This window comes from Sander lucioperca, chromosome 12, assembly GCF_008315115.2.
Source record: "Sander lucioperca isolate FBNREF2018 chromosome 12, SLUC_FBN_1.2, whole genome shotgun sequence".
Classification (NCBI taxonomy): domain Eukaryota; kingdom Metazoa; phylum Chordata; class Actinopteri; order Perciformes; family Percidae; genus Sander; species Sander lucioperca.
The window spans coordinates 39133373-39161034 of NC_050184.1; the positions used below are offsets into that span (position 1 = coordinate 39133373).

Below are 27662 nucleotides of genomic sequence, written 5' to 3' on the forward strand. Positions count from 1 at the left end.
TTAGCACTCACCTGGACCGTAGCAAATGAACGCTCTCTCTACGTCACAGGGCCAGTCCTCCCAGGTTCCTGATTGGCTGAAGTCTGCAGCCACACAAGTCTCGTTCTCGTTGTTATCAGGTTGCCCGTTCTTCCAGAAGCTGAATGAGGAGGTACTTCCATCTGACCACTTCATGGGGTCTCTGAAAAGGCCGATCCAGGCATAGCATCCAGCAGGTATCACCGCCTGTACCTTCTGGTTCTCTGCCATGTTTCTCACACTGGGCAGGTCTGTGTAGTGATCTCTGCAGTAGCTCTGGGCTTCAGTCCATGTCACACGGTTGTTGATGAAGACAAAAGTCACATCTGATCCTGAAAATGGAGCACAGAGAAGTGTAGAGGCAGCATAACATACAACCTCCCATCCATCCACATCTGTGATTCATGTGTTTATAATCAGTGTTGGGAGTAACGCGTTACAGTAATTACAGTAATGTATTCCTTTTTGCTGTCACGCAGTAATATAACGCATTACTAATACAATTTCAATTGTTGTGACCATTCAACCCGGTCTCACACCAGGTCGTGAAATAGTCACGTTATTTTGATTTATTAATTTGTGTACAGGTCACGATTTTGACGTTTATTTTGTGTACAGGTCAAAGTTTTCGAACCTGCTCTGGGGGACGCAGCAACAGGGAAATGGCGCGCCACACGGCGGCCACAACAACGGGACGGACCGCCACATGTGGGACGCGATCCCCGGGCGCATACCCAGGTGCAGGGGCACACAACAGCGGGACGGTTGAGGTTAGGAAGAGAATAACGGTGAAAGGAACTGCAACACGCGGGACGCGATCCCCGGTCTCCGGGGTGAAAGTCCTGTGTTGTCTTACCCGTCCACCCCCCCGACCAACCTCCCTGTGCGGACTTTCGCCTTATTAATACTACTCGCTACCGTCATCGTTCTGTGATCACGAAATATGCTTCCCATTGAAATACATTGCTTTAAAATTCGTAATCGCCACACGAAAAAAACATCATTTACGTGTCCTGTCCATGACTTAATAGATTCAATAACGTGACCATATCACGAACTGCCATGAGACCAGGCTGGACCATTTACTGTTCAATATGTTGCAGTTATACAAACAAGAAAGTGAGCAACTTAAGCTTGACGGACATGTTTTGCATCTAGCGTCTCATGTTCATCTCAGTAAGCTAGCAAGAGTACACAACAGACAACTTCCGTGTAGCTTACTTCAAAATAAAATCACTTCCTGTGACGGTTCGCAGTAAAACTAAATTACTGTTAAATAAGTTTGTGTACCTTTTCACATATCAGCTGTAAATCAAGTACTGTAAATAATGTAAATAGTGAGTTTTAATCACACTATAACTGACCATTTCCTTTAGAGTGTTTTAAACTAAACAACATGAATTTCTTATTCAAGTGCTTTAAACAAACATTTTACAACTATGCCGTACTTCAATACAATGTAAGGTTCTTTTAATAGAGTATTTTTATTTTCTCCTACTTGCCTATTGTATGTTTTACTTATATATTTTTATAGCTTTAGTTACTTTGCATATTCATATTAATTATATAAAATATTATGAATAATCTATGATGTATTAAAGTGGATAAAGAGGAGACTTTATTGATCTGGTGGTGAAATTCACAAGCTAGCTGCCAAATCAAACTTCTGCTGTTATTTTGGTGAAAGTAACTCAAAAGTAATGTAACACATTACAATTCAGAGACAGTAATATTGTAATATATTATAATATATAATATATATGTATATATATTGTAACTAATTACTCTCAAATGACAGTAACTAGTAATATATAATGTATTACATTTTAGAAGTAGTAGAAAGAACCACATCAATTAACTAATGAATAACTTTATGTCTTAACAGTCTCTCCACATTAATAAGGAATGTCCTTAAATCTACCAAACAATCTAAAAAACAAGATTATATTGTTGTTTTTCTGCATATTAATATTTCCTCAGGTTAATTCAACACACATGTTCTGGTTATATTGTAAGATGTGTGCACGTGAACATGCATGAGTCCAATCTCTATGATATAATATAATATGTCTTCCTCTGGTGGTGATGCTGATGAACCACTGAGCTGTTTTACTGCTCTCATTCCTGCCGTCTTATTATCTGCTGCTCAGTCAGCTGTAAAGCTCTTTGAATGGCACTAACCTGTGTGAAAGCTGCTTTTTGTCGGAGTGACTGAGTGATCCTACAGAGGCCCGAATAATGAAAACAAAGAGGCAAAGAGAAACAGAGAAGGGAAACTTCACTAGTTAATATTCTCACCTCTGACATCTGCGCAGACTGCATAACGTCTGCTGTCACAATTGTAGTCGTACCAGAGTCCATCAGGACTGATCCCTGAGCCGACTTTATAACTGTATCCAGCGTCTGGTTGTCCAGATGTCCATCGTCTGAACTCCGTCTCACCGGGTTTGTAGAAACTTGTGTCTGACAGTGACCACCTCCAGCTGTCATGGGACAGTCCTATCCAGGCTCTCTGATTGTGATATAAAGATTTTGTTGAAGACCATATGTTTACCTAATCTTTCCATTTACAGTCTTGATACTATCAGTCTGATCCTCTACGACCTCTATGGCTTATCTGGTTAAATAAGATACAATAATAAATAAATTAAATAAAATCTGGACTTCAAGATATCTGTTTGCTATGTTGAAGTGATGGTGAACAACATCCACAGCCTTCGTTCTGAGTACAATAATAATAATAATAATAATAATAATAATAATAATAATAATAATAATAATAATAATAATAATAATAATAATAATTAAAGCTGCAAGCAGCGATGGACAAGCTCCTCTGCGTGCGTCAGGCTTACCAGCGGTTGCCGCTCATTGCGACCGTGCATTTGCGCGTCACTCAGACACTGTAAATCGTCATCAATGAAAAGGGAACTCCCTGCTGAAGACTCTACGTCATACAGTTCATTAACTGTGACAAGGGGCGTGGCTAAATTATAGAGGGCGGGTAAAATTTGAAGTCCATCGGATGAAAGTGTAGCACCTTGACTTTTAGCCCTACTTCCTGTTGCCACTAGGGGGCGCTATGACTTTGAGTCAATTTTGTTGGGTAACTGTCCTCAGAGTTAGAGTCTTATGAATCATGAAAAGTTTCGAGGCAATTGGACAATGTACACTCAAGTTACACCCACTTCCTGTTTCGATGGCGAAACGCACAAAATGGCCGCCCCGCCATGCCCTATGATGAAAAGTTTTTCTTTTAATAACTTTTCATCTTTAATGTCTTAAGATGGCACTGACCAAATTTGAAGTTGATCGGATGAAATCTCTAGGAGGAGTTCGTTAAAGTACGACATGTGGAAATGGCCAAAATTGCACTAATTTCGAACATTCAATTCAAAATGGCAGACTTCCTGTTGGGTTTAGGGTATGGCTCCAATGAAGTTTCTTGTATGTCTTGACATGCTACATATGTGTACCAAGTTGCGTGAGTCTACATTAAACGTACTGCAGGGGCTAAATTTTTGTAACTTTGTAGGGGGCGCTATTTAGGGGGGAGCCATAAGGGGAGCCATTTTTGCGCGCCTATTCCCAAAACCCTTAAAATACGTACATTTTCACCAGACTTGATGTGACCACCAATTTTGGTGAGTTTTTGAATATGGTAAGCCCCTCAAAAAGGCAATTCATTTGGCGGGAAAAAGAATAATAATAACTAAAGCTGCAAGCAGCGATGGACGGGCCCTCGTGCCTCTGCGCGCGTTGGGGTTACTGGCGGACGCTGCTCCTTGCGGCCGTGCATTTGTGCGGCACTCAGACAACGCAAATCATCACCAATGAGAAGGGAACTCCCTGCTGAGTTCAATGATACATCACACAAGACTCTACGTCATACAGTTCATCAGCTGTGATCATCGGATGAAATCTCTAGGAGGAGTTCGTTAAAGTATAGCACCTTGACTTTTAGGCCTACTTCCTGTTGCCACTATGGGGCGCTATGACTTTGAGTCAATTTTGTTGGGTAAATGTCCTCATAGTTAGAGTCTTATGAATCCTGAAAAGTTCCGAGGCAATTGAACAATGTACACTCGAGTTACACCCACTTCCTGTTTGAAGTTGATCGGATGAAATCTCTAGGAGGAGTTCGTTAAAGTACGACATGTGGAAATGGCCAAAATCGCACTAATTTCGAACTTTCAATTCAAAATGGTCTACTTCCTGTTGGGTTTAGGGTATGGCTCCAATTACGTATTTTGTACATCTTGACATGTTACATATGTCTACCAAGTTTCGTGAGTCCCTGCAGTCAATGTACTGCAGGGGAATTTTCACCAGAATTGATGCAACTGCCAATTTTGGTGAGTTTTTGAGTATGTTAAGCCCCTCAAAAGGGCAATTAATTTGCTGGGAAAAGAATAATCATAATTCCTTCAGTTCCAATAGGGCCTTCGCCGCTGTCAGCGCTCTGGCCCTAATAATAATAATAATAATTAAAGCTGCAAGCAGCGATGAACGGGCCCTCGCCTTCTTGCAGTCGGGGGTACTGGCAGACGCCACATTACATGTAGACCACACATTCTAAGTTTCATGTAAATCGGAATAACTTTTGCCAAGATACAACCGTTCATGTTTTAACAGCCTCCTACAGGAAGTTGTTCCTCCATAACTTGCGCATTGTTTTAGCTATCAAAATTCTTTTGATAAATTTTAGTCAGGAGGCTCCACCGAGTCTATATCCAAGTTTTCGTGCAGATTGGACTCACGGCCCAGGAGGAGTTAGACAAAGTATGTTTCCCATATATCGCGATGTGGCTAACTAATAAAAAAAATCTAAAAGCGCCATCTAATGGCCGATTCACTCTAAATTTGGCATGGAAGCTCAAGCCCCTATGCGGAACAACTGTGTCATGTTTGGTGTCAATCTGAATAAATCTTGGTAAGATACGCAACTTCCTGTTTCGACAGCCCCCTACAGGAAGTTGATCCTCTGTAACTTGCGCATTGTTTTAGCTATTAAAACTTTTGATACCTTTTTGTCACGAGGGTCCTCTGAATCTATATGCCAGTTTTCGTGCCGATCGGACTCACGCCCCAGGAGTAGTTAGACAGGGTAGGTTTCCCATATATCTATATATATATCTATATATATATAGATATATATATATATATATATATGTATATATATATAGATATATATATATATATATATAATATTTTGCTGATTAATTAAAAACCATCTAATGGCCGATTGACGCCAGGTTTGGCATAGATGCTAAACCAGCCATGACGAAAAACTTTGTCAAGTTTCGGGGCAATTGGAATAATTGTTGCCAAGATAATGCAACTTCCTGATTAGACAGGAAGTTGCTGTAACTTGCGCATTTTTTCAACTATCAAAATTCTCTGGATAACTTTTCGTCATGATGGTCAACAGATACTACCTGCAAAGATTCAAGAAGATTGAAATCACGGCCTAGGACGAGTTCGAAAGAATGTAAAACACATGAAAAATGCATAATTAAAAATGGCCGCCTTCCGGTTGGGCGGAGCTAATGAAGGTAAATGGGAAAGATCTCCGCAATGATTAGAGCAATATGGGTATTAAATCTGGTGAAGATTGGAGCAACTATGTCCAAGTTAAGGCCTTCCAGGCATTAGGGGGCGCTATGGAGCCCACTTACAGGTTTGGGCCGAATCGCTGTACAGTCTCGCAAAGCTCCCAGATGTTTATGTGGGCGCCAATTTTTGTGAGTTTTCGTATATATTGAGGCCGTCAAAAATGTGCCCAAGTGCTAAAAACAATTAGGGGGCGCTATAGAGCAACCATACCACTCCCAAGCCTAAATGTGAATTCAGATGAAATTTTTTCTATTGTGCACATGGCTGCAAAATCTTGAGAGTTTTCGTGCATCCTAAAGTCCTCAAACAAGTGTTCGTAAAATGAAGATTTTTACACGAAAACCAATATTTCGGAAATTATAGAATTTTGTAATTGTTTCTAAAAATAGCACCATGGACTTGAAGATGAGACCTATGTTCCCTCAAAAGTTGGTGCATTAACTTATTACTTTTGTCCAATTTAAGGCGCACGTTAGGGGGCGCTATGGAGCCCCCTGGCAACGCCCGAGCCCAATCACTACAGAACTTTGCAATTTTCACCAGTTGTGACGTGTGCAAATTTTTGTGAGTTTTCATGCATGCTAACCCCCTCAAAAATGCAACGAGGAATTGGTAAAAATAATAATCTTATGAAAAACAATAGGTTCCTTCGCACTTTCGTGCTCGGGCCCTAATAATAATAATACATTTTAGTTGTATTGCACTTTACATTTCAGAAATCTCAAAGTGCTACAGAGCATTTAATAATGCAATTGGAAAATCAAGTCAAAAAGATCAAGGTCAATAAATAGTTAACAGGAAAACCTATAAAATAAATTTAGTAAAACGCTTTTTTAAAAAGATATGTAAAACCATGTGTAGTCTGTGGGGCCCTCAGGTGGTCAAGGAGGGCGTTCCACAGCCTCGGAGCAGCAGAAGAATAGGCTCTACCACCCATGCTGCAGAGCTTGGTTCTGGTGGCTTGTGGTTGTGTGAGGAGGTCTGGGGGGTGAGGAGTTCCTGTAGGTAAAGGGGGGCATGTCCGTGAAGGCACTGGTGGGTGAAGAGGGAGACCTTATACTCAATTCTGAGTGGGACAGGGAGCCAGTGAAGAGATTTCAGGATGAGGGTGATGTGATCATGCTTGCGCACCCTCATCAGGATCCTGGTAGCGCCGTTCTGGATGTATTGTATGTATATTCAAATGTTTATGTGAAGTTAATTTGAGGCTGGCCATCAATTGTACTACAGGCTGTAGTAGACCATCGTTGCATGATAAGGAACATTTGCGTCGGTACTGTTACTCCCGGTAGTGCACATTTGGCAAATAACGTTTCCATCAGCATTTATCGCATACGCTGTTTACCGATTAAAAGTACTCTAAGCGATGTTGGGTGACGTTACTTCTTGTTGACGTTCAAAGTATTTTCAAACAAAACGAGACAAGCTCGCCCCTCCCTCCTCCTCATCCCTCCCCCTCCCTTCCTTGCACCAACCCCCCCACCCCCAAATCCCTCTGGTCAGTTATTGGCTGGAAGACTGTTTGTTATGTTTGGTGGTGCAGGTTGGCGCAGTTTGTTTTTGTTGCCGTGTGTGGTGCCTGGGCCCTCTACAGAGACCACATTTTTTTTTACAGTGTGTTCAGGGGACAGGCAGCTAGCAGATAGTGAGGAGATGTTTGCTGTATGTGACAAAAAATGCTGTAGCTTACAAAACGTGTCACATCACTTACAGCACCTTTAAGAGAAATCCGATGAGATCAAACGTAAAAACTTTGAGTCGGTATTCATGAAATTTAATCAAATTTACAGTTTTTGAATTTTTCATTCGATATCACTTAATTCGCATAAAAATGTGTGGATGGAAACTCGGCTACTGTCGGCTGAAGGTTAAACTCAAACACTTTAGACTTCTGCTACATTTCAAAGTTAAATATTGTACTTTTTCCTGCTCTACATTTAGTTATTCGATACTATGGAGGGTTTCAAACCTCCTGTCAGAAAGACTTTGAGATGAAAGAGAGAAAAGTGAACTCACGTAGCTGTTGTTGGAGTAGAACATGTCTAAATTTGCCGTGTTGTTCAGGATCTTTACATCCTCCATGTTGTCTACAGCGGCCAGGTCTGCGTCTTTCTCTCTGCAGTATCTTTGGGCTTCAGTAAAGTTCTTCTGGTCATAAACAAAATAGTACTGACGTCCAGCAGCTGATGAGACAGCACTCAGCCCTGTAGGGACACACACACATATAGAGCAGATTTAGTACTTTATACTATATTAATACACCATTTTATATTTCAGTTACACCAACAGCGCCTGCTTTCAGATTATCTAAATTATTATTAAATGGAAACCAAACTGAAGTAATGATATTTCTCTAAACTTCTAATTTCTACACCTGACTTTGGTTTATCATGTCAGCTGTTCTGTATTACATGTTATATTATTATCTCTGTAATGTTGTTCATCTGTATTGAGGCAGATCTTAAACCATCTGACTCAACTGGACATCACTTTGGGTCAACTTCTGTTGTTTTAACCCTTGTGCCTCACTAGAGACATTTTTGTCCTTTTCATTATTATTTATTTAATAATGTTGTCTGTGTTAATGCTGAGAACATGATTTCTGGTAAGGATGTGAGTTTTTACTTGAAGTTTTGAAGTTCAAAAGCTCAGATTCTATAGACACTTAGAGTACAAATATGTCCCATTGAAAACCCATTATAACACATTGTTATCCCACCGTCGTTGTAGAATAAAATCATCATTCTATGTTATCAGGCTTTCTATCTAGGGTGTGTGTGTGTGTTCGTCTGTGTGTGTGTGTGTGTGTGTGTGTGTGTGTGTCTGACACACACACACACACACACACACACACACACACACACACACACACACCTTCAGCCACCTACCAATTAATAAACTCATACATGCATGCAAAAAAATCAATCTCGTTGCTAATCATTAACTAACTCCAGATTGTGAACAACAGTCCCCCAGCATTTAGTATACCGAAAATAATTCATTTTATGTACATAAAGTGGCATTTAATGGGTTAAAATTCTAAATATGAATGAGTTTTTGGTAGTTATGATCAGGACTGAAGTCAGTTAAAAGATTTAACTCAGTGAAAGTGCAAAATATTAATATAAAGTATTTGTTAAAAGATTATTTCTTTGGCACTTTAGGCCCTTTTAGTGACAGCCCAGACATGAAGGGAGAGAGAGAGAGAGGGGGGAATGATAGGAAAGCCCCACTGGCCGAAATCATACCCATGACCGCCATGTCAAGGACCGAGCCTCCAGACATGGGGCCACGCCCTACCACTACGCCACCCAGGCAGCTATATCTTTAAAGCAGATGTTTGAAAGGGGACATTTTAGTCCTCTAAGGTAACAAGAGGAACATTTTTAAAGTGAGGCCCAGGTGATAAATGTGCTGTATAACTAAACATGACTTGACTTAAACATAAGATAATAATTTAACTAAAGTGAGCCATAATATTGTTCTGATAATAGTTCTGTAGCCACAAGGATATATAGATGTGTAATAAGACTATAAACATTTATAAAACATAATAAATACTCACCTGTTGCAGCCATGATGAGCAGAAGAAGTTTGTCCATCTTGTTTGCTCTCCGTCCTCCTCACTGTGTGACTTCAGACAGGTCGCTGCTCATTTAACTAAATGTTCAGGATCACTTGATTTCATGGAAATATGTCAAAGTCAACTGTTATTTGCATGTTAGGCAAAAGCACATAAACTCTGCCACTCTGTTTAGGCGGTGAGCCGGACCTCGAAATTAGGAATTTAATACTTACCTCACCGCTGTGTACATTTGTTTTTGCTGAGGTCATGTAAAAAAAGTTGTATAAGTACTACAGACATTGTTTCCAACTTTGTTGTATGCACATTGGACGCAAAATGTCCTTACAAACTCTTACTTTTTTAAACCGTCTAAATAAGCAGGATTACTAATCATAATGTTAGAAAACCTCCCGTTTCCTTGACAACCAAAGTAAATAATGACCAAAGATTCGAGAGCAGAGCCAAAGGAATCTTTGTCGGTGACCAGGAAGCTGCGTTCTTGAGGATTAAACTTTGTTTTAATCATTAAAAATGTAGTGTATATAGAGAGCCGAAGTCACACCCCTTCTGGTGGACGTCATGGGACCTTAATTCGGAAAAAAGATGAACGGTAGTGAACAGGGAGAGGCAAATTATTTTTTGATCCCGTTTGAATTGAGCCATGGATTACACATATGATGTTTGTCAATTTAAAAGATAATTTTCAGCCAAAGAAAGTGTCAGTTAGCCGTAGGTTTGTTGTAGTACCACTTAGTTTAGAGTGAGACCGCTCAGTGAACTACATCTCTCGTCTCACACAATCTACCTCACCTAGCTTGATGCTCAACTTGGTCGCTAGCTAGCTAGCTAGCTTAGCTCTGTTCCACAACACATGTCACGTTATCTCACCTGATGTGTTTTATCCAGTGAAGTGTTTTTAGCAGAAAAGCAAAAGAACAAGCACACACACACACACACACACACACACACACACACACACACACACACACACACACACACACACAAGCTTCAGCGAGATGTCATCCATGAGACTATGAAGTGTGAAGTCTTTCTAATTACGTATTTTCACAGTCTATATTTCAACAGTTTAACAATAAACAGAGATTTTCTTCGGTTGAAAAATTATCTTTTAAAATGACGAACATCATATTTGTAATTCATGGCTGCATGTGTAGCTAGTTAACACTAAACTTGACAGCAGGTTATGTTAGCCTAGTGTTAGCTAGCAGCTGGATTAAACAGGGTAGAAATGCTGACAGCTAAACGGTGTAAAGTGTGACTGTATTTAACTGTAAAAGATTCTAACAGCGGGAGGGAGCAGTCACCACCTGCCGTTGTCGGAAAAACAACACAGGCGCACATCACTTGAAACTGGTAAGCCTCGTGATGCATTCAAAGTTATTGTAAAATACCCTTTTCCTATCTAGTGGATGTTCAGCAATTCACTGGTGAAATAAGTTATGGTTCTAAGTTATAAACAAGCCATTCTTTAATCTCGCCGACAGTCGTTTTGTGCTCTCTCTATTTTTTTTATTTTTTATTTTTTAGATATATTGAGTTCTCTTTTGACTAAAACTAGAATAAAATGACGAGACTTTTGGTAAACTAAAACTTGACTAACAAAAAAAGATATGTGAATGACTAAATATGACTAAAACTAACAAGGACATTTGGCACAAGACTAAGACTAAATTAAAAATAGGTGATAAAATTAACACAATCTCCATGCTACGAGTGCGTCCATGCAGAGTAGTACCAGTCTGTGTACTGTATGTTTGTTTGTATGTATGCTCTATGTTGTGTTGTATTTCCTAACAGCGGATACTGGATGTGTCCAAGACTAATTTCCTTTGGATCGATAAAGTCAATCTTACTTTATTTTGTTAAATTGAGTAAGTACACTTTCTGGATTATAATTAAATACTTTTATTAAAGTAACATTTTCAATTCAGAACTTTATCTTGTATTATTGCAGTTTGACAGTGTGGTATTGGTACTTTTACTTACTTACTAGTTTATTACACTTAATGTCCATGTATAAAAACAGCCATGTCCTACAGAGAGCAGAGCTGTATTGTGCCAGATTTAGCCACTAGTTCATTTCCAGAGAAGGATCTGAATACTTCCTCCAACGCTGCTTTGACTTTCTATGCAAACACAGAATGATTTGAATAACTCCTGAGAGGAACTGCTGCAAGCAGGGTAAACATCTATTAGGGGTCAACTCATTATCGACCTGGCCAATTATCGGGGCAGATAATTGTCAATTTGCTATTTATCTGTATCTGTGTTTTATTTTACCAATAACCAGGCCCGTATTAAGACAATGTGGTGCCCCTGGGCACTATACCTCAAAGCCCCCACCCCCCTTTACCCATTCTGTCCTCCAGGCAAAAATATCAGACTTAATCAAGGGGATTTCTCAAATGTAATTTACTAACTTGTCCAACTACATACATGTAGGCATATGAGCAGTGAGCACCATATTCAAGTCATGTCAATTCATGTCAATTTCAAAAAGTACAGCATTCAATTCAAAATGTCAAAATCAATACACATCAGTTCATCAGCCCAGCAGACAAGCCAAAAAAACTAACAAAAAACAAAGCATTGTCATTATGCAAAGAGAAACCAACACTTGCTTCTCCCTACCAAAAATATCAGACATAATCAAGGGGATTTCTCAAATGTAATTTACTAACTTATCCAACTACATACATGTAGGCATATGAGCAGTGAGCACTATATCAACTGTCTCAGTTGAAAATGTCTATCAATTCAAAAAGCCAAAATCAATACTATATATTGCAGCATTGTGGGTCGGTCAAATTTATATTTTTCCGACTTTATTTCACGGGCCCTGAAAGCAACTCCTCTGATTGGTCAAAAACTTTCACTTTCTTTCATGGGAAAGCTAAAACTGCTTTAGCATCACAGCTAACGACAATAAAATGACCGAAAATGAATAAGATATAGACAAAAGACTATCAATATTAGATCTAAGAATATGGATTTATTGCACAAATTCCTCTGAAAGAAATACGAGTTCTAGGAAAAGAAGCGCAGACTGTGGACCGGTCTTTTACACTTCTCTGCATGCTGAATAAACTCACGAAGCGCACCCACCGTGCTGTGTGCTTGGAAAACATGGAACAAGGGTTGGGCGCAACCAAGTCTCACCCAGAGGTGTGGGGGTTTGTGTGAAAAAATGTTTTTCTTTGCTTGCCATTTACATTGACTCAATAAAGCCAACCACTTATCATTTTTTATAACAATCAATATTTTACATTCATCATTATGATAACATTTTTTGGGGGGTTAAACTGGCCACTTTTGATTATTGTTAACCCCCATCCCCCAAATGATACATTTGTGCGTACCTGTGGACCAACTCAACACTGACAGATTGGGGAGGGGAGTGATAGTGGTCATGTAATATGGATTTATTTATAATTTATTATTATTATATTATTATTATTCTGAAATTAGTGTTCATAAACGAGTAATGTATGGTCTTTCAACAATTTCAAGTGAATAATATAACAATTTACGGAAAATATTGTTAAAGCTTGTGTCATGTGGTGCCCCCCTAGTGGTTGTGAATGGTTGGTGCCCCTGGGCACTGGCCCAAGTGCCCTTATGGATAATCCGGGCATGCCAATAACCGATTAATTAAAAAGTGCTACAGCTCTGTGTCCCTCCCTCGGTTTCTCTCATACCTGAGTATCACTTAATGCTCCGCCCACAACACCATCTGATTGGCTAGATGTCATACAAGTAATATCCAATCCTCCCCCCGCTGCTCCTGACATGCAGCAGCCTCGGGCAGAAGCGCCTCAGGCTGCGGTGGAGTTGGTTACGCTAAGCTTCAAAAGATAAGGCTGCAGGAATTTCCAAAGTTAGAAACGTTGTAGTCTTCCACACTGAAGTTGCAAAAACACCCCAATCCTGTGATCTATTTCTATAATGACGAGCCTGCCCACTTATATCACTTAAAAAGACAGAATAATGAACATTGCAGTGTTAACTAGACCATTAGCATTCAGGGTTCCCACCCAGTGTATAACAAGTCTCTGGGAATCATTGTTTCATTTCATTCTCGATAAAAAAAAAACCTGATTCACAGTATGTAAATGTCGTTACTTTTCCCATGTGATTGCAGTAGACATACAATTTTTTTTAATATGAATCGATTTTGAATTGGTAAAGCTTGAATCGTGATTCAAATATGAATTGATTTTTTTGCACACCCTTAAAAAATACCGTCGAAAACCTTGAAAGAAGTGACAAAAACAATGAAAAAAGCGTCAAAAGGGCTGAAAAAAAAGGGACTAAAATGTGAGAAAATGTGTCAAAAATATCAAGTGTTCATTTTTCAATTTCGACCCGGGAGGACAACACAAGGGTTAAGAATGGATCCTTGTTGAAGAAGTCCCGCACACTGTCCATTACGCATGCAAATACTTTATTTCACAATGTCTCGGTCACACAGACCTTCCTCAGGTTGTTAAATAAAGTAATCGGCAGCGTAATGGACAGTGTGTGGGACTTCTTCAACAAGTGTACTTAACAAGACTAACATGACAGTCAGTGACAAACTACAGCAGTCATCAACACGATATAGTGCAGCCTGGCGACAGCAGCCAGAGAGGAGAGGGGCCATGAAACTACTGCACCATGGGAAACAATCAACAGAAACCAACTTCTGACTGACTTCTGCGCTTTACAGGTAAATTTCTTTTTTTTTAATAACCCTATTTTCTGGATTCTGATTGGCTAACGTGGGCCTGAGCTTTTCGTTACACTGCGACCTGTTACTGTCATTTGAGAGTAATTAGTTATATTACAATATCACTGTCTCTGAATTGTAATGTGTTACACTACTTTTGCATTACTTTTGAGTTACTTTCACCAAAATAGGTAGGTAGCTTTTGAATGTCATCACAGGATCAATAAAGTCTCCTCTTTATCCACTTTAATACATCATAGATTATTCACAATATTTGGTGTACGTACAGTTTAGTGTCCCAAATTCCCTATGGAAGATGGGTTAGGGTTAGGCATTAAGTCATAATCTGAAAGTTGTTGGAAAATAATAAACTAACCTGACTCAGATAAGACCCTCATCATTTGGGACACCATCATTTCGGACACTCAGTTTTTGGAAAATAATTTGGGACACTAAACTGCATGTATACCGGCAAGTAGGAGAAAATGAAAATACTCAATTAAAAGTACCTTACAGTTGCACAAATATCAAAACAATGACACGCAAACCTGACACGGTGAAAGGCTGTCTTGGCTGTGTTTCATCTTGTGCACAAGAGACTCAAGAAATGTACCAAAAGCGACTGAGAACAACTGTAAATGAGTTGAGCTGCTCTACAATCTGTCCCTATCTTCCCCTGGTTGGGAATCACTGTCCCGGTATAATGCAGAGAGGGAGAGCGCCCTCTGCTGGCAAGATATGTGCTAACATCCTAGAGACACACCTGATAACAGAATACAGGTAAGAGACAGGAATAACACCATCACACATCCTAGAGACACACCTGATAACAGAATACAGGTAAGAGACAGGAATAACACCATCACACATCCTAGAGACACACCTGATAACAGAATACAGGTAAGAGACAGGAATAACACCACCACACATCCTAGAGACACACCTGATAACAGAATACAGGTAAGAGACAGGAATAACACATGTAAACTGAGACAGACGGAGGTTTAGGCAGCCGAGGAAGTGAGGAAGAGAAGAGAGAGGAAGTGATTCGTTGCTGTTGTTGCCATTTTCGGGATTCTGATTGGCTAACGTGGGCTTGAGCTTCTCGTTACACTGCCACCTACAGGTCTGGCATGCTCTTGACGGCACTGATACACAGGGACATGTAAACGTACACTTTTCTGAAAACTGATAGCTGTGCACAATGTTATTTTTGAAAATGGAGAGGTTGAATTTTCTCTTTATGAAAATAGCCGGCCACGTGTAAACATAGCAGTAGAGACACACCTGATAACAGAATACAGGTAAGAGAAAGAGTCATCATGTGTTTGACACTTTGTTTCTCTGAATGTTTCTGTTTCTTCTTATTCAATGCAAGAACACAACTAATAGAAAAAGGAAATGCTGAGTCATACTGCTAACCACCAACTCAAGTGGTTAAAGGGGAACTATGCAGTTTTTCTTTCTTTCTTAATTTACCTTAACTGAACAGCTTCGGAGTCATTGGAATGGTTATATGACTTTTTTCGGGTTGAATGGTGGTCGTCTCGCTCCCTCCTGGCGCCTGTGAGTGGAAAATCCACCTTTGCAACTTTGGGCCGGGGAGATGCCGGCCTCAGCGTCAGGAAGTATGGCGTGATATCAGGTCTCGCCATGTAACAAATTGCTTCACGGCACTGCACATATACGCCCATTCAGGAACCGGCTAACAAGGTAGCGATGGAGTTTTTCACTCTATCGTCATGGCTGAGTTGGCCAAAAAGAAGCAGAAAGCTAGGAAAGCATTGTCGGAGGAACAGAGGAAGAGGAAACGGCAGAGTGACCGAGAGAGGAGTCAGACATGAGTAAATATAGGAGCTGCGTTTTCTCAGAACTGAGACAAACAGAAGCCTGCAAATTCAATGCTGACCTGGCGTTCTTGCTGTTGCTCTTGTAAGTATCTTTGGGATAAACTCAGTTTAATCTTTGTATTTCTTGTTATTGTGACCTCAGGATGTTAGCTATTGTGTGTAAAGGTTTTTATTATGATCGCTGTCTGTTATGGGCTTACTAGCTGGCTACCTCAGTGGACATGGCCCTGTGCGTTCTCATTGGACATGGCGCTGTGCGTTCTCAGTGGACATGGCTCTGTGCGTTCTCAGTGGACACTTTGTGTGTTCGCCGGCTTCTATAAAAACAAATGGACATGACCAGAGGGAGAAGATGGGAGGGGGGAGAGTCGCCAACGAATTTTTACAACAGCGTTGCCAAATATATATTCTGAAGCTGTAGGTGGAGCTCTATAGAGAAACCAATAGGCAAAAAGCCAGAAAACAGTGAAGAAATGGCCAAAACTGCATAGCGCCCCTTTAAATAGTTAAAGATTCAAACTCTTTTTTTTAGTACATCATTTTCACAACTTTATTAAATTTATAAGAACAAAACAATTTGTATTCAAATTCACTCTTAAGAAACTCTTTCATTTCTCACTAAAATATATTAAGTTCATGACCAAATGTGACAAATAAAAATCCTCAAATGTTCATCTTGAAGAAGCTGGAAGCTGTAAATATTTAGTATTTTAGTTTAGAAGATGTTACAGACACATAACAAGTCTCATGACTAACTTTAGGTAAATGTTTAAAGTTTGCATCTCTAATAAGGTGACAGAACAACAATCATACATATAATTACTTCAAAATATTACTCTCACATGTAGAAAGATAGTTATGCTGCGTTCCAGAGACAATTTTTAGCCCGTAAGTTACGATGTCAAGTCACGACTCATGACTTGGTAGCGTTCCAAACAAAGTCACAAGCTGGCTAGCTAAACATTGTGCCGTTGGTTAGGCTACCTAACGTCGACGTTAGCTAGCGGCTACATAACCTCGACGTTAGCTAGTGGCTACCTAACGTCAACGTTAGCTAGTGGCTACCTAACATCGACGTTAGCTAGCGGCTACATAACGTCAACGTTAGCTAGCGGCTACCTAACGTCGACATTAGCTAGCGCTAGCTTATGCTAGCGATTTCTAGTCGGTGACATATTTTGGGCTTCATTTAATAAACATAACCTATAGTAGTACATAATCGTATGTGTATTGTTTTGATTACAATGTGCAGAATTACTTTACGTTGCCTATTTATTTCTATTTCTCACCGTTAATCACCGGCGTCTGTACAGCATCAACAGGGGTCGCCATTGTTGTTTATGTGTGTTTGACGTCAAAAACTGTAACTGGGAGTACAACGATCTGGTACGAGTTTACGAGTAGTAAGTTACGGGTTTGACTGCCTTTCCAGGGCACTTTCACCGGTAGAAGGTTGTGAAAACACGAGTTACGGCTTGCCTGGAATGCAGCACTAGTCTGATGAAAATATATTTTAAATATTCAACACTAAAGATAATTTATATTTTAAACAAATTAAATATTGTTAATGTTAAAACATCTCCACCACAACTTGAAAAACATAAACATAAAATATCAGAAATTAGTAAAACATATCGGTTATATTTCTCCACAGAAGATTAGGGTTGGGTACCGAAACCTGGTTCCACTATGGAACCGGTTTGCTACGCAACCGGTAGGAATCAGACTGGATTAGAACGCAAATTTCGGTTCGTCATTTCAGTTCCACTTAATGTGTCGACTGAAATATTTTCCTTCTGTCCTTCCGAAACGGACGTAAAAATATCCCCCTTTCTCTGTAGTCTACTGTTAGCTAGCTACTGTAAATGTAGGCTACTTTTAAAATGCCATATTTTCCCTCTGGGCTCACCAAAACGGACGTAAAAGCATATTACGGCTACCACATCCATAAAGGACCTTTCTTTGACGTCATTTTTCAGTTTTTCAAGAATCGGTTTAGGAATCAGAATCGTTTTAAAAGTACCGGTTCAGCATTGGAATCGTAAAAATCCAAACGATACCAAACCCTATAGATGATAAATCATATAAATACTAAAGTCTTATTTTATTCTACCAACAGTCTAAGACCCAAATATATTAAGTTTATGATCAAATATAACAAAGAAAAGCATCAGATCTTCATGTTTGAGAAGCTGTGAATATATTTAGTGTTTCTGTCTGGAAGATGTTAGTCACATCAAGTTTTAGGTAAATGTTTAAAGTTTGCATCTCTAATAACCAGGGCCACACAGAATCTGCAGACAAAATATTACCCAGATTTTAAACAAATTAAAATAAACCTCCAACCTGATTAACAATCTGTTCAATTCTGCAGATTTTCATTCTGGATCACGGCTGAAAACTGTAAAAACATCTTCAGATTTGTGTTTGTTTATAAGGTGACAGCACAACACTAATATATTCACATGATTATCTTCTATATCAATCATTTAAAGATATTCTGACTCATCACAGCAAGATGCGTTGTTAAGGCCTTTCCACACGGGGAGCGATTGTCTCGCCTCCTAATTTATTTTCAATGAGAGGCGAGAGGGCAGGTGGGGGGGGGGCAGTTTGACAGGCGACGCGACAAGCGGGCACAACCCCGTGAAACTGTCGCGTTCGTGCTCGTCACACGCACACGCTGTAAGGAATTTGTCTAAATGAGGCCCTAAAGCCTGTCAAATCTGACTCCAATTTATTAATTCATGTGCATTCTTTCATTAGACTTAAGGTTACCAGAACACAAGGATCAATCTGAGATGAAGAGTTCAGTTCAGCAAAGTTTACTGAGTCCAGCATAAGAGTTACAACACAGCTGTAGATTCACAAACAGAGACTAAGTTTCCCTAGCAACAGACATCTAGTCAGAGCCCAGTCCACCAAGATGTCCTCCGAATTAAGAGCTCTGATCTATTCTCTTCCTCAAGCTGTTATCCAATCCTCACTGGGGGGGTGTCTTCTTGTTTCTTAGACAGAAACTGTTATCTTACACACAAACACCAAGGTCGGGGCCTTCGTGTGGTGCAACTTCCTCTTCCGTTCTCGCAACCTTCAAACAATGCCCCTCTACTTTTCTCTACGTGAGCGATGCACAAATTAATGAACAAGAGATTGTTCTGTTTGTGAGTTTACTGAAATATAAAAGTGATTTCTAAACAGTTATCAGAACAGAGACAGCGGAGCTTCTTCTTGTCAGAGTATCGGCACAAGAAGTCCCTAATCAAGACTATGCTAATGTAGCTAACTTCAGCTATTAACAATAACTGTCTGTGGTTAGGAAAGACTAGGATTACCACTATGTGTTATAAATCTGCCTGTGATTAGGGAGATATGAAACCACAGTCAGCTGATCTCATCCAGTTGTACGGCAGGGATACAGTATCTCCATGGTTACCACTCATTGATCGCCTGGCGTTGTCCTTCACATGACGCGACTACGCAGGCCAAGGGTCGCTCCCCGTGTGAAAAACCCTTTACTCTCACACAAAGAAAGACATTTTATCATTAAAATAGATTTTAAACAGTAAATCAGTAAAACATGTCAGTTATATTTCCCCAAAGCTGATAAATCAGATAAATACTAAAGTCTTGTTTTATTCTAACAAAAGTCTGAAGCTCAAATATATTAAGTTTATCACCAAATATGGCTAAATAAAGCATCAAATCTTCATGTTTGAGAAGCTGGAAGCTGTGAGTATATTTAGTATTTCTGCTTGCAAAGAGACAGACTTTTCTCTGATGAAAACAGATGCAGCAACTCAACATTACAGCTCATCCCTCTTCCTCCTCCTCTTGTTTGTCTACTTGTCTTCCTTGTGGAAGACTTTTCCATCGGCCTGCTTCCTCCAGCTCAGTTTGATGTTGTCGTCCAGCCCCTGGTCCCTCAGCTTCTGTTTCAGCTGAGACACAAAACTTATCTTATCTCATTTGTTTTTTCATGAAGGTAAAACAGTATAAAACATGATGTACCTGCTTCAACATGGCCTCCATCACAGCAGGGTCGTTCAGATCCAGATTCTCCTTGTTCTCAAACTTCACTTTCATCACTTTCTTTGACACCGCTTTGTAAAAAATCACACACACACACACACACACACACACACACACACACACACACACACACACACAGACAGATACACAGACACACACACACACACACACACACACAGACACAGACACACACACACACACACACACACACACACACACACACAGAGACAAAATCAAACAAACTTTATGAGTTCAAACATGTCTGTCTGGATAATAATCAGCATCCTGTTCATTCCCGTCCATCAAAAACCCTTTTGTTGTTTAAGTTTGTTTTTTTTCAACATTTTTGTGCGTTTTTTTTTCAACGCTTTGTTCACTTTTTTTTTACAGGAACACGCCGACTTATTGGGAATTTAGCTTGTTCACCGTATCCCCCAGAGTTAGGTAAGTCCATACATACCCTTCTCATCTCCATGCGTGCTGTAACGCTGTCTGACGTTTCCAGCGGCATCAGGCCAGCACAGAACATGCAGGTGAATGGTTCCAGTAATCCTACTGCTCCGAATAAGTGACAAAATAACGCCAACATGTTCCTATTTACATGTTGTGATGTGTAGAGTCACAGCGTGTACAAAAAACAACGTAACATGAGACACAGCAATCTTCTAACCGTAAACAAACCGTGAACTATATTCTCAGGTGGAAGAATACAGTACTTGGGCGGAATGATTTGCTTTGCAGCTTCGCCTATCTGAGAATATAGTTCCCGGTTTGTTTACGGTTAGAAGATGGCTGTGTCTTATGTTATGTTTTTTTTTTGCACACGCTGTGACTCTACAAATCACAACATGTAAATAGGAACATGTTGGCGTTATTTTGTCACTTTTGTCACAATTCGGAGCAGTAGGATTACTGGAACCATTCACCTGCATGTTCTTTGCTAAGCTAGGCTATCGGTGGAGCCGTCAGACAGCGTTACAGCACGCACGGAGATGAGAAGGGGGGTTATGATGAGAAGGGGGGTTATGATGAATAAGCTAAATTCCCAATAAGTCGGCGTGTTTCTTTAACATTTTCATGTCTTTTTCCCGACGATTTTCTGACTTTTTCAATGTTTTGGGCACTTTTTTTGACGTTTTTGGCGCTTTTTTCGACATCCCATATTTTCTGTTATAAAAACACTTTGAAAACGGGTAAAATTTGACCCGAGGACAACATGAGGGTTAAACAATAGATTCAACACAAACTTATCACGTTGTTTGGTGTTTTAAGCCCCCAACGTCGCCTTCCAGGCAGCACTGCCTGGAAGGCACTAGGATTAGGCAATGGTTATGGTTATGGTTATGGTTATGGTTATGGTTATGGTTATGGTTATGGTTAGGGTTATGGTTATGGTTAGGTTTGGGTTAAAACGCCACGCCCAGGATGGGCGCTGCGAGGGACACGGGCACAAGGGGACCACAGGTGTGAATAAAACACTTAAAAACCTCCTTAAAAAGTCGTGTTGGGTTAAATAAAAGCTGTTGAAAAGACGGCCAGATATTAAAAACGGGTTAAAAGAACCACTGGACAGGACGGACAGTAGGAGATTTTAAATAAAAAGTCAGCTCCACACCTACCCTGGTCTCTCTCGTAGAAACATTACAAAATAAATAATTAAAATAAATAAAAATTATATATATATATATATATATATATATATATATATAGAGTTATGTAAATGAATAGCCCGGCGTAGCAATACCAAATAAATTCTATTCCAATATTAAAAACATATTATTTAACCTAAAAAATTTAAATTTAAATATTTAAAGGGTCTAAAATAGTGTCTGAATTACTTGCCCTTGAGGTTAAAAAATATATACATATACCATTAAAAATTAGTAATAAGTGCTGTGTTTAAAAGTGCTTTAAAAAGTCCAAAAGTCCCTACGAAAGTCAACGGTCGCAGCGCTGCCTGGAAGTCGACGTTGGGGGCTTAAAACACAATCAAGCACTTATCATCTGCAGCTGATCACCACTGCATGCTAACTTTACTAACTATTCCATGGAAATGATCCACATCATCATGTTCACATTTACTCTCCACAACTTGATGTTTGGTGTTTAGAATCCTGGGTTAGCACTAGGGAGGTAACGATGGTTAAATATGGATAGAAATGTGTAAAGATAACAACCGGTTGAGATAAGAAATGAATGTTGATGCAGTTTTTAAACATCCTAGAGCGTAATCTACTTTAGATTGACCTTGTTTGACTTCAGACGTCACTACGTCTTCTTAGTTTATTTATTTGAAGAGATTTGTTTCTATTAATTTAGTTATTAAGATGTGGAATTTGTTTTAAACATCTCACTTTGTTCTTTAAGATAAAATACAGTTTCAGAGTCACTTTTGATAAGAGGACACATCTGTTGTTCTGCACAGTTTATAGAAATAAAGGAAGATTTTCACTCATTCTGTTAAAAACATCTTGAGAAAACCGTATCATCAACTTAAAATCCTGGATCAAATTGTGAGTTGAGTATATCGTTACATCTCTATTGTCCTGAATCTAAATGTAAAAGCTGTTTGAATCCTGGGTTAGCACCATAGACTGTTAATATTAATGGACAACGCATCCGGTTCGGAGAAGTGCTGCAAATGCGGAAGTGCCTTAAACCTGCTTTCTATCTGAATTCCTGCAGGGGGAGACTCCTTAAACCTGCTTTCTATCTGAATTCCAGCAGGGGGAGACACATGTGGTTGCTAAAAGGAGTTTGGTTTCTGTAGAAGTCTATGAGAAAGTGACTCACTTCTCACTTGATTTATTACCTCAGTAAACATTTTCATAATGAGTTGATGGTCTCAATCGCTAGTTTTAAGTCTTCTGCAACACAGAATGATGTTCATTTTCTGAATTATATGATGTGATTGACAGTCCGCGGCCTGTCTTATATGTAATATAACTTTGGGACAAAGATATATTTAAAACCTAGCGAAGCAAAATCTTACCTCGTATTATGTAGGCTAGCTTTCAGCAGCAGTAGCATCCAGATTACCAGAGAAAGTGTAACGTAACGTAGAGTGTAACAGCTTTACCGACTCTCAGCTAACGTCACAGTCAGATGGCGCCCAACAGTCTATGGCTCCTCCCTCACTCCTCCCTCTCTCCTTCCTCTCTCCGCCCTCTCTCCTCCCTCACTCCTCCCTCACTCCTCCCTCACTCCTCTCTCTCTCCTCCCTCTCGTCTAAAATCGTCAAATCCGCAACCAGGACGGCTGCGCCCATAACGGCAAACTCGACGACTCATAGCAGATCTCCACAAACCAATGGGTGACGTCACACATGCTCTGTCCATTAATACACAGTCTATGGTTAGCACTCACCTGGACCGTAGCAAATGAATGCTCTCTCCATGTCACAGGGCCAGCCCTCCCAGGTTCCTGATTGGCTGAAGTCTGCAGCCACACAAGTCTCGTTCCCGTTCTTGTTATCAGGTTGCCCGTTCTTCCAGAAGCTGAATGAGGAGGTACTTCCATCTGACCACTTCATGGAGTCTCTGAAAAGGCCAAACCAGACAAAGGATCCTCCATTTGCTTCATATATCATCTGGTTCTCTGTCATGTTTCTCACACTGGCCAGGTCTGTGTAGTGATCTCTGCAGTAGCTCTGGGCTTCAGTCCATGTCATGCCTTGGCTGACGATGACAAAAGTCACATCTGATCCTGAAAATGGAGCACAGAGAAGTGTAGAGGCAGCATAACATACACCCTCCCATCCATCCACATCTGTGATTCATGTCTTAATTTATTATCTACAATAAATCCACTGAGATATAAAGAACCACATCAATAATCTAACGAATAACTTTATGTCTTAACAGTCTCTCCACATTAATAAGAAATATCCTTAAATCTACCAAACAATCTAAAAAACAAGATTATATTGTTGTTTTTCTACATATTTTCTACATATTAATATTTCCTCAGGTTAATTTAACACACATTTTCTGTTTATATTGTAAAATGTGTGCACTGTGTACATGAACATGCATGAGTCCAATCTCTATAATATAATATGATATGTCTTCCTCTGGTGGTGATGCTGATGATCCACTGAACTGTTTTACTGCTCTCATTCCTGCCGTCTTATTACCTGCTGCTCAGTCAGCTGTAAAGCTCTTTGAATGGCACTAACCTGTGTGAAAGCTGCTTTTTGTCGGACTGACTGACTGATACTACAGAGGCCCGAATAATGAAAACAAAGAGGCAAAGAGAAGCAGAGAAGGGAAACTTCACTAGTTAATATTCTCACCTCTGACATCTGCGCAGACTGGATAACAGCTGATGTCACAACGGTCGTCGTACCAGAGTCCATCATAACCCATCCATGTGCAGACTTTATAACTGTATCCATCGTTTGGTTGTCCCGGTGCCCATAGTCTGAACTCCGTCTCCCCGGGTTTGTAGAAACTTGTGTTTGACAGTGACCACCTCCAGCTGTCACCGGACAGTCCTATCCAGGCTCTCTGATTGTGATATAAAGAATTAGACTCTGCTCTAGCTTTTTGTTGAAGACCATATGTTTACCTAATCTTTCCATCTCCAGTCTTGATACTATCAGTCTGATCCTCTACGACTCCTTCATTCTGTTACCCTCCTTTAATTACTCGTTACCAGCTATAGTTTCTGATCACTCAAACTGATTTTGAATGATGTCAATAAGTGGTGTATGATACTATGCATCCTGATAAAGTTCCCTTGGCCCCCCAAATCATCACATACCCTTCACCATACCTAGAGATTGGCATGGGGTACTTTCCATAAAATCATCTCTCAATGCAAATCAAACCAGCTATTAGGCTAACTGAAATAAAGCCATGCCAATCTCTAGGTATGGTGAAGGGTATGTGGTGATGGGGAGCTATTTTAATTCCAAAGGCCAAGGGAACTTTATCAGGATGCATAGTATCCTGGATCCATGAAATAATTGGCCTTTAAAAATAAAAATCTGCCTGCCTCTATGGGAATTGAATATAGGGGTGTGCTTACTTATTCCCCCTGTATTTTAAAGAAGAACATTTATTTATTTACGATACATTATTCATTCACAAAGAAAATTGGTGTCCTTAAAGGTTGGATTTTTCCTATTTTTTTAATGAAGGCATTAAGATCAATTTCCTAAAGATGATTTTTTTATTCCTCTTTTTAGTCAACTTTAGCATGGGTGTCCTAATTTGTTCACATGACTGTATGACATGCCAATTCGTATGCCATTATTGGCGTGTTATGAAGACGCATACTTGCTTTTTAGCGTGTTTATCAACGCCGTTTGGTCTCCATTGGCTTACATTACCTTGTGATTACGTGTGAATTGACGCCGTAGCGAGTAGTATGAAAGGTCAAGGTAATTTTATTTCATACCCGCAGGTAAAATGTTTTTGCAGATAAAAAGAATAATTCGGTCATCCACATAAAAGACATAAAAACATACAACTAATCACGTACAAATTTACAAGTAAACAAATAGACATCATGACAGACTGCGCCATAACACATACATATCCTCTATCCATATTAACTGTCAAGTACTAAAACTTCTCTCTTATTATTTAGGAATTCAATTGCAGCTGGAACAAAAGTATTCTTATAGCGTCTTGTTTTCCATGTCAAAGCCGCATACCGGCGACCAGACGGAAGTAACTTCAAATCATTCCTTAAGGGATGCGACCGATCACTCAAGACAGCACTTGCTTTCCGGTACAGCTGATTTGTGTAAATATTTCCTAAGTTCCTTTGATTTAATCCTATTATCTTACTTGCCCATCTTACAATTTGGTTGAAGGAGTTTCTGTTCTTCACTGACAGGCTTCCATACCACACCACTATGGAAAATGACATAAAAGATTCAATAAAAGCGAGATAAAACAAAGTCAACATACGTCTGTCAATGTGAAATTTGGCAAGTTTCCTAAGGCAACTCAAACGTTGATGACCCTTTTTACAGACCATATCACAATTCAACTCAAATGACAGTTTTGAATCTATCACTGTACCAAGATATTTATAACTCTCCACCTGATCCACAGCCTGTCCTTTAATAATCATGGTGACGTGATCAACAGCGTGTGTTCTAAAATCAATTATCATATCTTTCATTTTGGTAGTGTTTAACTTTAGATAGGAATCATCGCACCAGGTCACAAAGTCCTCCACAACTGGACCATGGCCAGACTCATCCCCTTGTAGCAGACTCACTATCACTGTATCATCAGCAAACTTAATTAGTATCCTATTTTCGTATACACTTTGACACATGTTAGTATACACAATGTATAGTAAGGGCGAAAGAACACAGCCTTGTGGTGATCCTGTGGATAAAAATAATATGTCTGAAAAGCTACCATTTACTTTTACCCTCTGCATTCTATTAGTTAAAAAATCTAGTAACCATCCCACTAAATTGTGGTTCAATTTATGATACTCTAACAATCTTCTGGCTAGAATGTGGGGTTGTATAGTGTTAAAAGCAGAAGAGAAGTCAATGAACAACAGTCTTGCGTGGGTATTTTTCCCTTCTAGATGCTTAGTCAGTAAGTTTAACAACATAAGTGAAGCATTCTCGACACTTCTGTTCGCTCTATATGCAAATTGCATAGGATCGAGGGCTTGTCCAGTCTTACTCAATAACTCAGACTTCACCAATTTCTCAAATGATTTCATTACCAAAGAGCTGAGGGCAACCGGTCTCAGATCATTTAACATTTTAGGCTTATTGCATTTAGGAACTGGAGTAATAAAAGACTTTTTCCACAGGCTAGGTACCTTTTGTGCCCATAGTGACCAATTAAAAATATCACAGAAAATAGAAGTTAATTGCTTTGCACAGTGCTTTAATATTCTCCCACATATGTAGTCTGGACCTGGACTCTTATTCACCTTAGTGGAGAGAAAAATCTTCTCCACTGCTGGCTGTTCTAAGACTATGTGGGAATCATGCTTACACAGGCATTGTAGTTCTTCTACTTCGTCTTTAAAATCAAAACTTTCAAATCTTGCATAAAACATATTAAGAGCATTTGAAAGGCCAGAAATCTGCGTATGTAGGTTGGTCGGGGGGGAGGATGGGTCAAACACAGGACTTTCACCCAGGAGACCGGGGATCGGGTCCCGCGTGTCACGTTTCCTAAACCCAACCGTGCCGTTGTTGTCCCGTTCTCCTTTTCCTAAACCCGAGCTCCAAATGCAACATCCCGTTCTGGCGTAGACATACGGATAGGTCATAATGAGTACAGATAACACGCCACTTGGCTTTAGAAAGTGGCGTGTATGTTTACGCGAAGTCATGATATCACGTTGTTCAATTAGCTTCTGGAGAACATAGATCTCTGTTGTTATAAATACTGTATTGTGATGTTTTAGCTTTAACTGCATTAGTTGTATCTATGTTTCAATGTCTTGTTAGTCTTTCTAACACATTTGTTTCCATCCCTCTGCTGCAGCTCAGCAGAGAAACTCTGTCTGCTGAAGATTAAACTCAAACACTTTAGACTGCTGCTATATTTCAAAGAGGAATATTCTACTTTTTCTTGCTCTACATTTAGTTATTAGTTCCTATGGAGGGTTTCAAACCTCCTGTCAGAAAGACTTTGAGATGAAAGAGAGAAAAGTGAACTCACGTAGCTGTTCTTGGAGTAGAACATGTTGTCTAAATCTGCCGTGTTGGTCAGGATCTTCATAACCTCCATGTTGTCTACAGTGGCCAGGTCTCCGTCTTTCTCTCTGCAGTATCTTTGGGCTTCAGTAAAGTTCTTCCTGTCATAAACAAAATAGTACTGACGTCCAGCAGCTGATGAGACAGCACTCAGCCCTG

The 27662-nt window shown here is 39.7% G+C and overlaps 1 protein-coding gene across 1 annotated transcript; it reads right to left on the bottom strand.

Moving 5' to 3' along the window:
• Positions 1-27662, bottom strand: LOC116063116 (macrophage mannose receptor 1-like). Its single transcript, XM_031317974.2, has 3 exons — positions 27469-27662; positions 24105-24318; positions 1-350 (listed from the first exon to the last, which is right to left on the bottom strand). The coding sequence occupies exons 1-3, from the start codon at positions 27535-27537 to the stop codon at positions 1-3; spliced, it is 633 nt and encodes a 210-aa protein (XP_031173834.2). The 5' UTR covers positions 27538-27662.